This window comes from Castor canadensis, chromosome 11 (genome assembly GCF_047511655.1).
Source record: "Castor canadensis chromosome 11, mCasCan1.hap1v2, whole genome shotgun sequence".
NCBI lineage: Eukaryota > Metazoa > Chordata > Mammalia > Rodentia > Castoridae > Castor > Castor canadensis.
This window is the reverse complement of record NC_133396.1, coordinates 79,102,894-79,118,131: the sequence shown is the minus strand read 5'-3', so window position 1 is coordinate 79,118,131 and position 15,238 is coordinate 79,102,894. Positions and strand designations below refer to the sequence as shown.

The 15,238-nt window shown below is 40.6% G+C and overlaps 1 protein-coding gene across 8 annotated transcripts in view; it reads right to left on the bottom strand.

Moving 5' to 3' along the window:
* Nucleotides 1-10,019: 10,019 nt before the first annotated feature.
* Nucleotides 10,020-15,238, bottom strand: part of Edem3 (ER degradation enhancing alpha-mannosidase like protein 3) — a 68,648-nt gene continuing 63,429 nt past the window's right edge. For all 8 annotated transcript variants that reach the window (XM_074047258.1, XM_074047260.1, XM_074047261.1 and 5 more), the window contains one exon: nt 10,020-13,911. In XM_074047258.1, coding sequence (XP_073903359.1) covers nt 13,499-13,911 — 413 coding nt within the window. In that variant the 3' untranslated portion in view covers nt 10,020-13,498. The remainder of the gene's footprint in view (nt 13,912-15,238) is intronic.

Genomic DNA, 15,238 nt, shown 5'->3' with positions numbered 1-15,238 from the left:
GGCTAGAGGGTGAGCTCCCCTCTGTCCCTCCAGGGACTCGCTCTTATCGCAGATCAAGTCTCCTCCTTGCTGACCAAGGGTCTTGAGCATCTGGGTTTCAGCTGCGTCCCTTCCTGGGGTCGAGGGTTGGGGGATTGTTCCTGGCAGGCTCTGAGGAGCAGAAAATCTCAGCACACTTACTGGGAACACTGCCCTCCTCCTGGTGAACCTGTAGCACCAGCTCTTTGGTGTCTGGAGCTCTTCTGCCAATTAGCTTGTACTCTGCCTATGTGCTGGCAACAAAAGGGGAGGCAGGCCGGGCCAGCACAGTTAGGCAATGGCTTCCAGCAGGGACAGGAACCCTAGCTGTTCCCTCCTCCCCAGTCCTGGACTGAACTTAGACTTGGAGTGGGGAAGAGGGCCCATGGAGGGACAGGCTGTGAGTTTGCATTGGCCCCAGGGTGTTCTTCCTCCACAGAGCAGCTGAGCATCAAAGGGACGGCTCAGAGAAGGTGGGTGGCCCAGCTCTCCCTGGAACCTCTTTAGGCCCAGAGTGCTGGTGCTTACACCCAGGACCAGTGACGTTTCTGTTCTGCCAGGAGGAGGACAGGGTTGTGGCTTCTTCTGTGTGCCTGGCTTGTACCTTCCTTCTCTGAGTGGGGGCCACTCAGCCCCAGAGTGGATGTCCAAGTATGATGGCTAAGGATGAAGGTTTTTGGAAGGAGGCAAAGGGGTTACACCAAATGCGTAACCGCTGCACTGCACTTCTCAGTGAACTGGGAATTCTTCCTCCAAAAGGCGGGGAGAGTATGTTCCAGCTTCATAAGGTACTGGTGAGGCTGACCAGAAATGACGCTTTGGATCCATGCGATACTGGCTGGAGGACTCACTGGCCTTACGGTGGCAATGTCTGTCCCTGAGGTTAAGTGAAACACCAGAAGGTAAGAAGGCAGAGCGACGCACAGAAACAGAATGAGCATTTGTCAAGGGCCTCACAGGCACCAGGCAGGCACTGGGCTAGTCCCTTCCATGTGTCATCTCATTTTACACGGCAGGTAACGTCACTGAACGATTAGGCAGTAAGAAGCAGGCAGCTTGCTGGCACACTAAAGAAAGAAAAGAAATGTTCAAGACTGGAATGCCTGCTGCGTCAAGACGCCCAATTAGAAACCAACGTCATAGCAGGGCAAGACTCCAACTCCACCAGAAGAGCTAAAATAAATGTGCCACCAGAGGGATCACAACGCAAAGCCTATTGTCGTCCCTGATGACTCTGGTGACTAAGCACGAGTCAGAGGTCTGCCAGGGGACTGAGAGTGTGTTAGGTCTGGGTTCAACAGTAGTCCTGGACACGCTTGACAGGTCTCTAAGGACCAGAAATCTTCAAGTTGATTGAACTTGTCTAGTTGTTAAGGAGGAATCATGGCAGTAACTCAATCGAGGAAAGTAAAACACTTTAACAATGACTAAACAGCAGCAAAATATAGAGATTCGTATATACAGAGAGAACTCTTTTCTCTCTTCCTTCCTTTTTCTTCCTTCCTTCCTTCCTTTTCCTTCTTCCTTCCTTCCTTCTCTTTCTTTCTGAGTCTCACTATGTAGCCCAAGCTATCCTTTTGCCTCAGCCTGGGGTTACAGGCGTACGCTACCACACCCAGCGAGAGAGAATTCTTATATCGAGAAATAGAAAGATTCTTCCAACTTGCTGAGATGGTTCACAAATGAGAATTATAAATTATCAACAACTTCCATTTGAGCTGAGCACTGGTGGCTCATGCTTATAATCCTAGCTATTCAGGAGGCAGCTATCAGGACGATCCAGGTTCAAAGGATCCAGGTTCAAAACCACCCCTGGGGCAAATAGTTCATGATACCCTATCTCAAAAATACAAAACACAAAAAAGACTGGCAGAATGGCTCAAGTGGTAGATAGAAAGTGTGAGGTCTGGAGTTCAAACCCCAGTAACACACACAACAAAAATTTCCATTTGGGGAGCTCAGAAATCCATTGTTACAAAGCCAATCCATGTTGTATCACACATTTACTCCATCTCTCACTTATTTTTCCGTTCATTCTGTCACAGGAGTTGACAGCCATATCATAATAGGAAGAAGTAGGGTGATGGAAAATTCTAAATAAGAAATAATATATTCCCTTAAGGACAATATCTGTTAAGAAATAATCCAGCGGCAGATACCGGTAGTTATGGAAATAACAATAGCCCAGGTTTGGGCTAGAATGGCATCTGAGTGCTAGGAAGTTTGATCTTGATTGTGCAGGTGACCATAGCACTATCAAAGAATGTTGAGCCATGGGAAGTGCATTGTGGGAGCAAGTGGTATCAGGAAAGGAGTCAGTTAGGAGGTGAGTGCAGCTGACCATCATGGAAGGACCTTACCACTTTTTTCTCCAGTTTCCTCTTCCTTCACTGGTGCCATCTAGGCTTTCCCTCCACCTCTTGGCTGAAACTAATCTTTCCTATGTCACACATGACCTTCTAATGGCCAAAACCTGACACATGCACTCAGTCTCCACCTCTAAGAGCTCTGCATTCCGCTGCATGGTTAGACACTAACTCTGACTGGCAACTTTTCTCTGAAACACAAACTCTTGCTGGTTTTTCTCCACTTCTCAGGCTGCTGCTCTGATTCAGGCATTCCTTTTTGTGCCCATCACTAAGTACTGGTGTTCTGAAGATCCGTGCTTATCCCCTTCCAAATTGAAACACACCCTGGGGAATGGTTCAGATGTCTGCTACTTGTACAGCTAAAAATCCCTCCTCCATAGAGACATCTACTAAACAGAGCCTGAAAATGGGGAAATACCTGGAGGAAATTTTCTGACTGCAATTGCTGTCAGCATTATAGGAGAATTCATCTATCTCTATTTGAAGATTTAGGATCAGATAAATAAGGTCCCCTTCTCCTTAACCTTGTTCTAGCTGTGGTGAGGCCATTGTGCCCATACTGGGACTAATAGGATTGAATGGTTGAGATGAGATGCAAAGATACTGCCTAATCTCTTGGATAACTTTCTGCTGAATGAAGTCTTTTAAAGTAGCATATCTGGTCTCTCAAGAGATAGATTATTTTGCTTCTGTCTGGTCGCAATCAGTGAATTGATTAAAAAAGAAGGGAATCTGCCTGGGGGCTGTAATTTTCCATGTTCCTTGCCATTTCTCCAGGACCTAGAAAAGTGCCGGGCACCATCTCAGGAATCACAAATATAAGAGGTCAGGTTGAGTCCTTTGTCTTGTGTTTGGTGAATGTAGACTGTTCACACACGCTCCTGGTTTGCTGAGGCAGGGGAGAAAATAACAAAGACTTTGGCTAAATTGTTGGAGGCCACTTTAGGATTTATCAGCTTAAATCTTACATAAACTTAGTGCATCCAACCCCAAATCCTTTTGGGGGATCCAAAGTTTAACTTTTACAACCACAAGTGAGGCAAAGTTTGGAGACATAATCAACCACCTGTCTGTGAACATAGACACTCAAATCTTGACTGACAAAATTCTTCGGTTCTTCAACCTCAGCATAGATGTCATTTTTTTTCTTTTTTTGACAGCACTTAGGTTTGAACTCAGGGCCTCATTCTTGCTAGGCAGTCGCTCTTACCACTTGAACCACTCTGCCAGCCCTTTTTTTGTGATGGGTTTTTCAAAATAAGGTCTCATGAACTATTTGCCCAGGCTGGCTTCGAACTGGGTTCCTCCTGATCTGCTTCTTGAGTAGCAAGGATGACTGGTGTGAGCCACTGGTGCCGGGCAGCATACGTGTCTTAAAGTCTATAGAGCATATGCTACTCACAGAGTTCAGTCTAAAACCTCAAAACAAATCTAATTCTCTCGTAAAGACCGCTTTCCCAAAGGTGTGTTTGCTGTCTGCTCTGACTGGACAGGTCCAGTGCAATTTGCTTACCAATTTGAATCCACTGGGAAATGCAGAGTGTACTTCGCTTCCTACCAAATGTATTGCTTGAAACCTGTGTCACTTCCTGTTGGTGAGGGTCAGCCTGAAGTTTCCAGGGCTGCTCTGTCTGAGACCTCAGGTAAGACTCCTGGCCCATGGGACATTTGTCCACACATGCAGGATCTCATTAATTAATAACAAGAAAAAATCATCTGTTGTTCCTACATTAAGCTTTCCCCAACATTTCATTCTGTAGATGGAAACAACTTTTGGATTTAGAGGCTCTCATTCAAAATAAAAGTCCAGTCAAAAACTGATCATTAATAACCAGAATTTTCTACTGCCTTCAGAGTTGGGGTTAGTTACGTAAGAGCTTTTGAAAGCATACACCATGTTTTTTTTCAAAGACTAGTACCAAATTGTGCATGTTTTATTCCCTTAGTTTAAAATATATGCTAATGATTTTCAGCCCTTTTTGTTCAGTTTTTGGGTTTTGGTGGTACTGGGACTTGAACTCAGGATCTCACACTTGCTAGGCAAGTGCTCTACCACTTGAGGATTTTCAGTCCTTTTTGCTCTCTGCACAGGTTGCTGCCCTGACTTCGCCCCAGCACTTGCTGCTGTGAGAATAGACAGGGTGTACTCTCCCAGGCAGTGGTGATAGTCAGGGGCCAAGAGTGGAACTTCTGTCTCTCTTCCTGCAGACACAAGAGCTTAGAATCAGAGCTAAGCCAAAGTCATTTTTGGCATGTGTTCCTAACAGCAAATTTGTGCGTTTAAAAACTCTAGACTAGACCACAGGTGAGCTCATTCTGTTTCCAGAAATTCATTTCACAACGAATTTCCACCAGAGGCCTCAAGGGCTCCATGCTGCTTAACATGAGGTATGTGACAGGAGTATAGTTAGCACTTGTCTGTGGATGAGATAAATGCTTGCTAACTATTATTCTGAATTTTTCATCCTTGTCCTTGCTGGTAAAAAAAAATTGGAGAATTTTATTTGCGTATAGGGGACTACATAGTAATGGCAGGAATGCATCTGGGAGTGAGTCTCCATCTCCAGCCAGGAAGTAGAGAGAGAATCAAATTTGCTTCTTTTTGTAACAGCTCTCTCATGAGAGCTACCTGGGGGGTGGGGGTCACAAGAGAAATCCCTTCCATTCCCTTTAAGGGCATGCCCCCAATGACCTAAGGACCTCCCACTAGGTCTCACCTCTTAAAGATTCCATCACCTCTCAACACCACTACCCTGCAGTCCAAGCCTCAAATCACAAGAACCTTCATGGAGGACATAAATCATACCTAAACCATAGTGACCATATTACTCTTACATCATATTGGAGCAAGAATCTCGGGGTTAGCCTCCTAAATTTTATCAGAAGATGCACGTCTTAGTCCTTATTCCTTGGTGGTCTTAAGATCATGTCAGCCTAGATCTTGGCAACATCTAACCTCATTCTACACCACTGTTGCAAAGATATTGTGTATCTGTCCTTCTGTTATCCTTTATCCCATTAGGGTCCCAAATCATATTACTAGTTTCCAGACTTTTTTTAAAGTAGAGAATTTTTTTCTTCAAAGGATATTTGATTTGGAAACCAAAGAGGTCAAATAAACTAGTTGAAGCTACTCTTTCTATCTACAATAAGGTGGACTATAAACTGCCTCCCCAACTCTCTTTCTTTCTCTAAACCCTGAGAAAATTCTGCTAAGCCTAAATGAAAATCACTGTCCTGTGGCTGGCCCATCTACATTGTGAAATTGACTGTAGCACTGACTCTGGGGGCCTACCCTTCAGGCTGATGACAAATCCAGGCTGAGGTGACAGATAACCTGGCCTTCAAGATGATCATCTCCATTGTTTTTCTGTGCATTAAAAAAAAAAATTAAGGGCTGTCTACCCTGCTCAGAATGGATGGGCAAAATCACACATTCTCACACCATCTGGTATTCCATATCACATCCCAGGCAACTGCAAAGTGACAGAAACCAAGACTCAATTTTGAAAGGACAGACAAGCAGGGTGCCACTCTCAAAGTTGCTTTCTAATTCTTATGATTCTGAGTTTTGTTTTCTCTACAGTGCTTGTGCAGGGAACCCCTCACTCCACTTTGTGTAAGGGGCAAGCTCTTACTTACAGTTCAGAAAAAAGAAAACACTACGTACGCAGATCAGGCCTCAGATACTTGCAAAGAAGTTTGCAAAGAGTACATCTTACTTAGGCCGTACTTCAGAAGAATAAAAATCTGGCTGATCCAGTGGGAGAGAGGAGGGAGGGAAGGAGGGAAGGACAGAGGGAGGAAGGGAGGAAAGGACAGAGAGAGAGAGAGATTTCTAACTCAGAGAAAAGTTTCTAACTCAGACCTGCAGCACAATTTCTCCACCTGCTGGAAAAGTCCTCATGACTGAAAACCTGCAGCATCTTCTCACCCCACACTGTTTCTACCTCATTGTTAGGAGAGTCTTTCTATACCTGGAAAGTTTTGAAGGCCCCTGTGCTCAACTTGCCCTAAATTTTCCCAGAATATAGGGGAACAGAGGGCAAGGCAGATGTGCTTTTATTGTTGCTTGTTTGCTTTTAGGAACATCCTTCTTTTCCTAAATATAAAAGCAATGCATTCAACAGTATCAAATGCTGCTGAGGATACAAAGCCATGGGATCTTTGACATACTATTTGATGAGACTATGCATTGATTAATGCTACCTCTTTGGAAAAACAGTTTGACACTATCTTTTTAAGATTGGCCATTGACTAATTGTAATTGCATATTTGTGGTATATTATAATTATAATTCCATATATTCATGGGGTACAATGTAATCTATGATATATGTGTACAATGAGGAATGAGTAAATCAAGGCAATTTATGCATGCATCACTAAAATACTTACTTTGTGGTAAAAACACTAAAATTTTAATCTCTTAGCAATTTTAGAATGTATAACATATTGTTGTTAACTATAGTCCCCATGCTGGGCAACAGATCTCCAAGAACGTACTCCTTCTGTCTCTGAGACCTTGTTCCCTCTGACCAACCTTGCTACATTTCCCTGACCCCTCGTCACAGCTTCTGTTAACTACCATTCTAGTGGGTTTTTTACAGTTAACTTTTTCTTTTCTTTTGTAATTATCATACATTAAAAATACGAGGGGATTTCATTGAGATAATTCCACACTTGTGCACCTTGAGCAAGTTCACTCCCTCTGATATATTCCCATTCCCTCTCCACCTGGGTTTCAAACAGTGTTTGGTGGGTTTCATTATGCTGTCTCCATACGCACTTGTGTAGCATACTTTCATCCTCTTCACCCCTGAATATTCTTTCCTTTCATCCTTTCCCTCCCTGATATTCCCCCAGACATCCCCTACTCACATTCACATCCCATTATCGTGATCATCATCGTAGGCCAAGGTTCCACAAATGAGAAGGAACATGTGATACCTGACCCTTTGAGCTTGGCTTATCTCACTCAGGATGATGATCTCCAGTTCTATCCATTTTCCTAAAAAATGACAATTTCATTTTTCTTTATGGCTGAGTAATATTCCAAGGTGTGTGTGCGTGTATAATTTTATTTATTCATTGCTTGTTGGGTACCTTGACTGTTTCCACAGTTAGACTATTGTAAAAAGAGTGTCAATAAACATGGGTGTGCAGGTCTGTCTCTTGGATATTGAATTACTCTTAGATATATGCTCATGAATGGTATGGCAGTGTAAAAGGTTGGTCTATCTTTAGTTTTTCGAGGAACCTCCATACCAATTTCCATAGTGGTTGCACACAAGTTTACAGTCCCATCAACAGTGTATAAGAGTTTCTTTTTCCCTGCCTTCTTTGTTGATTTTTCTCTGCATACCTTCTATTAATCAGAGTGGGGTATTGAAGTCTCCTACTATCATTGCATCTCTCTGTGCTTTTATGACCAGTAGTGTTTGTTTAATGAAGCTGGAAGCACTGATATTTGATATATATATATTAACAGTTGTTATTTCCTCTTGATTGACTGCTCCCTTCATTACTATGAAGTGACCTTCTTTGTTTCCTCTATTTTTGGCTTCAAGCCTACTTTATTGGATATGAATATAGTTACTCCTGCCTGCTTTTAGGGTCCATTTACTTGGAAGATCTTTTTCCACCCTTGTACCCTAAGGCAACATTCAATTTTATCAGTAAGATGCATTTCTTGCAGGGAACAAATGGTTGAGTCCTGCTTTATGAGCCAAACTGCTATTCTGTCTTTTGATTGGAGAATTGAGACCATTAACATTTAGTGTTAATATTGAAAGGTATGCAGTAATTCCTGCCATTTTATTGTTTTTGTAGTGCTTTTTTTTTTTTTTTCCTATTCTTTCTTTGGAAGGCCAATGACTTTATTGATCTAAAAATCTTTACAAGGACAATGACTGTTCTACCAAAAAATGAGCCAAATGACATCAAATAGATGGGGGAAGGGGGAGTTGGACAGGACCCAGGAATAATCCATTCAGGAAGGCTGGCAACTGTCCCATGGAACTGGCAGGGGAAGGAGGTAGGGTAAGGCATGCAAGTGTGATAATTCCAAAAAGGTTGAAATGGTTGGGGGACAGAACTCCCAAAAGATCCTGGAGTACATCAGAGGAGTGTGAAAATAGCAATCTTTTCTTTGTAGAGGGCAGGAATGAGCCTCCCTCTAGCTGCAAACTTTGTAGATTCAACATAGAGCTGGGGCTGAGGGCTCCCTAGAGAGCATCACAACACTCTTGAAAGCACCCAAAGCAGTCCTGGGTCTGCTTGTGTTGGTGCCACAAATGTCCTTCAGCCATTTCTGGAAGAGGTCTTCATCTTTTGTTAGCACCAGAAACTGGCCAAGAACACACAGGCCTTGTAAAATCCCCTTTTCTCCAGCTTCCTGCCCAGGACTTCACCAATCCTGGCCAGGCTCCCCAGTGACTTTTCCCCATGGGCTCTGCCACATGGGGGAATCTCCCAGTAACAGAGGCAATTGGATGCTCTCTCTGGGTCTGTCTGCTTGTGAGAAGAGAACTAATGGGATGGGTGGAACCAGGGATTCCTTTGCCTGTGTGGTCAAATGGAGTCTGGCAGCCTGTGCTTCCATTTTTCTGTATACCTTGCTCAAGTTTGATGCTCCAGCTCTCCATTATCAAGGTAGAAAAAGTCCTAGGATTCAAGCAGGGCAATGTCTAAGTGCAAGTACAATGTGGATTCAGCAGGTGAAAGGTTGGTAGTTCAGTCCTTCTCATCTACATCTACTTTCTCAATGGTGAGGCTGACAGGGGAGGACATAGGAGATTTTTGAAAAGGATGAAACTGCTACTTCAGAGTGCAAAGACAAATTAGAGAAATGTGACTGGAATTTTGGGAAGTACTTACTGAATATCACTTGAAAATTTTAGTCATGATTTAAAAGTGAGGCCAGTCAGCAGGGGGGTCTGATTTCATCCAGTTCCAACAGCTACTTAGACACAGTTGCAAAATCAGTGGGCAGGCACGCTTGATATTGAAGGTTTTGCAAAGTTAGCGCAACAGAGGAAAACAAGTTAGCTCTGGGTAAGGCGGAAGGCAAGGCCAGGGACAGAGATGGACCAAAGGGTCGGGGAGGTCCTAAAGAATTATCCAACTTAGTGGGTAAAGCTGCAGTGGAAGAACAGGAGGTAAATATCAGAGACTGGCATCACAGGACTTTGACATAGTTTTAGTTAAGCAAGAAGACCACTGGGACTAGAAGGAGATTAGTCTCACAGTTCTAAGATGGGGCAGGAGAGCAGGTGAATGAACAATTTTGCATTTCTAGAAGTAACAAAACGTAAGTATACCAACATCAACAATGTAATTTATTAGCATTTCTCTAATCCTAGTATGAGAACCTGTGGCACTCTGAGCTGTAGAACTGTTCAGTGTGTGCTGATTTCCATATCAAAAGACACCCCCCAAATTCACTGTTCTGGGGTAAAGGAAAAGGAAAACAGAATTGTGAAAAAAATTAAAAAGAGGGCTGGGGGTGTCACTCAAGTTGGTACCTAGCAAGCATGAGGCCCTGGATTTAATCCCCAGCAGTGCAAACAAAACAAAACAAAAAGAAATTAAGAGATACCAAAGCACAATGATTCTAAAATTCAAATGAAAATCAGGTCACAATATTTACATGTTTTATTAAATCTTTACAATCAGTAATTATAATCAAATACACAATTATATACAAGGATTATATACATTTTGCCCAGACTTTTACATCACAGTACATAGTTTCCATTAGAAATATTGTATACATTTATCACCAAACAACAAAACCCGACAACAGTAGTGTTACAGCACCTGTTAGTACAGACATCTTTTTCATAAATTACATCATAAGAAAATATACGGCTGTAAATTGGGCTTTTAAAAATGTCTTTTATAAAATCTGAACATACAAGTTTCATTCACAGAATGTTTTTTTTCTATGTTCTGACTGAAGCCTTGTGCACAAAACGACCCATTGGAACAGTTACTAAATTCTACTCACCCCTCTAAAATTATAAGCACTATTTGAATTACTTACGCTGAGCTTTCTTTATGACAAATTTGGCATGGGGTTTGGTAAGAGCACAAATGCTGGCTTTGCTATAAAAAGGTTGTGTGATGGTAATTTAAATGTAAAAGAATTCTTAAAAGAGTAATTGCATTAGAGAAATTAAAATCAGTGCACAATTTCTCATTCTAAAATCTCCAATACGTAAAGAAAATGGGAAAAGTGAAATGTCACAAAGTAATTTGTTCTGAAACAACTGTACTCTTTTTGGAAGCTTATTACAGGTTAAAAAGAAAAAGGGCCTATCCAACAAAATATCCCATCCCAAACACATCTAGTAAATTACAATTTTTTCACACTTAAACTTTATGGGGAAAGTATTGCAAATTAGTGAATATTTCAATGGACTTTTATATGCAAAAAAAAAAAAAAAACCAACCTATAGCTATTTTTAGTACGTAAACAAGTTAAGCTTTAAAACTTGAAAATACCTGAATTGTATACTTGCTCTAATATCTAACTTTTACCTTTTAGGCAAAATTCTTGGTTCCAGGTTTGTAAACATTGTGTAAATCTCTCTGTCAAATAATTTTATGGCCGTGATCATTTCAGCTCTATTTCTAAGCGGTAACTGAGGTAGACTAGATGTTTCTAAATTCAGGAATCCCCCGAATCTTCAGCAACTAAGTAAGATATCTGCGAAAGGTATTTAACAAACAAAACCTTTCAAAAACTCCAATGCAGCTGGAATTTTTAATGAACTCAAAAACTACTTTGTGGCAGTATGTCAGATATGTAAATGAGCGTGGGGGCCAATGATAGTGGCATTTTGAAGCTGAACATACACTTTCTTAACTAGAGGAAGAAAAGTATATAAATCCTTTTGGGTATTAAGTACAACTGATTAACTCTCCTGCCCTGCCCCCCAAGGATTTAGTCTTCTAAACAAATAAATTTGCCACTACATCTCACTGCAGCACAACAACTCCCCCTAATGGCCAAAGGACACATGGCAGTATTCTGGCTTTTCCTAGTGTGTCAGACTCCTTAGTGCCATCCCCGTTAGAAATTGAAAAAAACAATTTACATTGTTTCAAAAACTTACAAGAGTTTGATTTGGATAACAATAGCTTTGAGCTACAAATACAAAATCAAATCAGTGTATATAAGGCTCTGTGATCAAAGTCTTAAAGGAACATCTGCTCCTTCTCTCCAAGCCCCAGTCCTATAAATCAAGGCAAGTCAAGTAATTAAGCTTCAGCTATTTTGGCAGCTTTGCAATTAAGATGAACAAAGCATTACGTCTATCCTTCTGTATACTGTATGTGTTATAGTTCTATCTTCTTACTCCAAATTTTACATGCAGAGAGACTAAAAATATCCATGTTGGTATCAGGTTTAATTAAGAGCCAATAAAGGTCTTGATACACTACTCTACCTTCCCCCCCCCCCAGTGACCTATCTGTAGGAGTTATTACTCACTAACCCAATTATGTTCAGCTGGAATTTTTTAAATGCAGGTATTTATTCCCTTACAAAAGAATGTTTACCTGGGAGCTAAGACATACTGTACATGGCTATACAAAACTACAATACAGTACTGCTGTTATTTAACAGCTCCATATAGCGTATAAGTTATTCAGTACCTCAAAACCATGTTTTAGGAAAAGATTATTGTGTAATGTCATGGTAAAGAGAAAGGAATTAAATCTCTCAAATATTTCCTTAGAATTGATTATGATAAGTTTAAAAAAATAAATAAAATGAGTTAAGTCATGATTTCAATACAGGGCTATCTACCGATATCAAAGACAAAATTTTTTAAATTCAAAAATTTAAATGTGGTCAGCACCAGACTGCCACCAAAAGAAAAAAAAGAGAAAAAAAATTTTCATTAAGCTATATGGCTATATATAGTTGCTACTGTGTAAATTTTTTACACAATTCATCACAGACTAACTTTCAAGTCCACATCAGAAGGAACATTTTAAACAAAATGAACAAAAACAAACCTAAAAGCTATAATTCAACAGAAAATGTGACAGAGTCCTTAGGTACAGCATTAGAAATCAGTTCCAAAGGAGAGAAGCAGTAGTTCCCCAGGTATTTTGGATCACCACTATATTTTCATCAAGGAACACCTGTTGGTAATGTGGGCTTTCCGGCTCAAATTGCAGACTAAACACGGGATGGAGCAGGCTGACGGCTAGAGGTAACTCCCTCTAAGAGAAGTGAACTGGAAAAGATTTCTAATCTACCCCACAGGATATAATGCTAAGTTCCATTCAGAGTAGCTATAGCTTTCCCTATGGAAGGCCAGTGGGAAGTTCATATTGCAATGTTTTACTTTCTCCCTTGCTCCTTTTATCAAAAGTATTAAGAAACCAGTTTCCACAGTATCTTTTGTGACCTTTTTCCCTAGTCCCACTGATTAGTCTTTATGTAGAAAACTCACTGGGGAAGCACATTGGCTTTACCTTTGGCTTAAATGAAATGACATTGTTAGGAGGGAGGGGAAAAAAAAGTCATCTTGATCATTTGCCACTGAAGGAAGCAGGTGAAAGTGATGATCAGAAATTGTTTCTACCATGAATGCATTTGCTTCAGAACCACTGAGGTGACTTAAGAGTGTTTTTGTGAAGGCAGCAGAACCAGAATGCCACAATACTCATTTGCATCTCCCCCAAAGGGCCTCCAAGCTCAAAGCCAAGACAGTCACGCTTCCTTTAATCAGAAAGAAAGCGACACAAACTCCTATACCCAATCCATTAGTAATTGAATTTGTTTCTTGTCTATCCAGAGACTGTAGAGATATGGCTCCCACGAATGCCCGTAATCTTTCCCTGACATGCAGGGTGTGCAATGTCATCCTCTGAGGGGGAACTGTGAGCTTCCGCTTTTCGTGGACAGTTTAAATAAGGTCAGTTCTAACATGGCGTGCTCCAATTCCTAGCTAACTCCCTGTTCCAGTCAGACCGTGGGTGCTCATTACCACACTCAGAGCCTCCCGTTCGAGAGCCTGCTTTGTATTAGGGTGTCTATGACCACAGTTTACCTTTTCTTTTTAAATACCTACCACCAGAGTTTTCAGTGAATCATAGTTCATCCTTCTCCATCATTTCAAATGCTTCTATATCTTCATTCCAGTCTGCTAATATGGAGTCTATAGGCTGGACTTTTTTACCCCAGCTAACATTAGGATTGGAATCTTCCTCAGTTTCTGATTGTTCTTGAATTTGGTTATCTAAATCTGTACATTCACCATCAAGACTTGGAGTCTCGTGGTTTGCTGTGGGACTAGAAGTCTGTTCAGAAGGGGAAATGTTTGAAGCATCTTCACTATCTGCTGGAGATGAGGACTCAGGGGAGGAGTTTAAAGAACTTTCATCAGGAGATTCTTGATCAACCAAATCAACCGTCTGAGAAATTGACACAACCTGTTGTTCAGCACTCTGATTTTGAGAATCATTTTCAGAGGATGGTTGTTCTTCATTTTCCATTTCAGGATCTATATAAGAAACAAATTTCAATGCTACTTTCCCTCTCAAAATCTTTACTATTATATTTACAAAGTCACACTGGTTTTTGCAATAAAATGAAGAAATAAGACAAGGATAATCACTATTAATGCAGAACAGTGAACATTAGAACTGAGGATGATTGCCTTACAATAACATAACTGCATTTTTCTGGATATTTATTTACAAAACGTGCCAGTACTAGAAAATAAATGTTCTGAATTGAAAGGACTGAATAACAACTGATAAGACTGACTTCAATCAAATTCCAAGAAAAACACTAAACAGTAATATTAATATGCATATAAATTTGCAATATATGACTAATATTATTAAATGTCTAAATTCAGGAAAGCTTACACATGAGAACATACTAGATAAGAAAATTTTAGGCAGCATATTATTTTAAAATAATGTTTCTTGGAACAGTGAAATTACCATTCAGTAAGCCATGAAGATTCAGATAATAAGACACTGGATGATTCCAGGTATTAACATGATTGATCAATTAAAATATTTTCACAAAGAACTGAGATTATTTACAAAACTTCTATTATTGTGTGCCTATGAATTAGAAGACGATCAATCATTCTGAAGTCCTCTGGGAGGTGGAAAAGTAGGCAAGTCTCTTGTAATGACTATAAAATGAAACCACTAAAGGCATTTTATTTAAAGTGCCTACAAGAAAGTGCTTAAGTTGACGCCCACATCCTACTCTGCCTCTACAATGTGGTCATTCAGTAGACATCTCCCAGGATCCACTGTGCCTGGTGCTACAGATTAAATGAGGAGCAAAACTAAACACTACACCTGTCTGTATGCCTCCTACAGTCCAACAGGGGAAAGGTATTTACAAATAATGGATAATATTTACAAAATAAATGGAAAACTCCAACTGTGACACATTTTGAAAGAGAGACAGGTATGTGGTTAGGAAAGGTTATAGGCAAGGGATTGAGGAGTTCCTTTGGAAAGGAACATTAAATGGATAAGTAAAGTTCATTAGTTAAAGAAAGAAGATACATCTATTACAAAACAAAAAAGAAACTGAAGGAAATGTGAGCATACGGGAAGGCACTGGTGTGTGTGCATAGTGATCAAATAGGATTTCCTGAGGGAGTAGTATGCATTTTTGAACTGTGGAAGAGGTACAATTCAATTAGACAGGGAAACCATGGGTCCAAAGAAAGCAGGGAGCTGGTTGATAACAGCTTATTTGTACTACTGAGAACAAAGGGAAAAAACATTTGTTTCTTTCTGAATTGTATTGTTCTAGTTTAGAAGCATGGAAAGAGATGTAGAGTTGCTCTGTCTAGT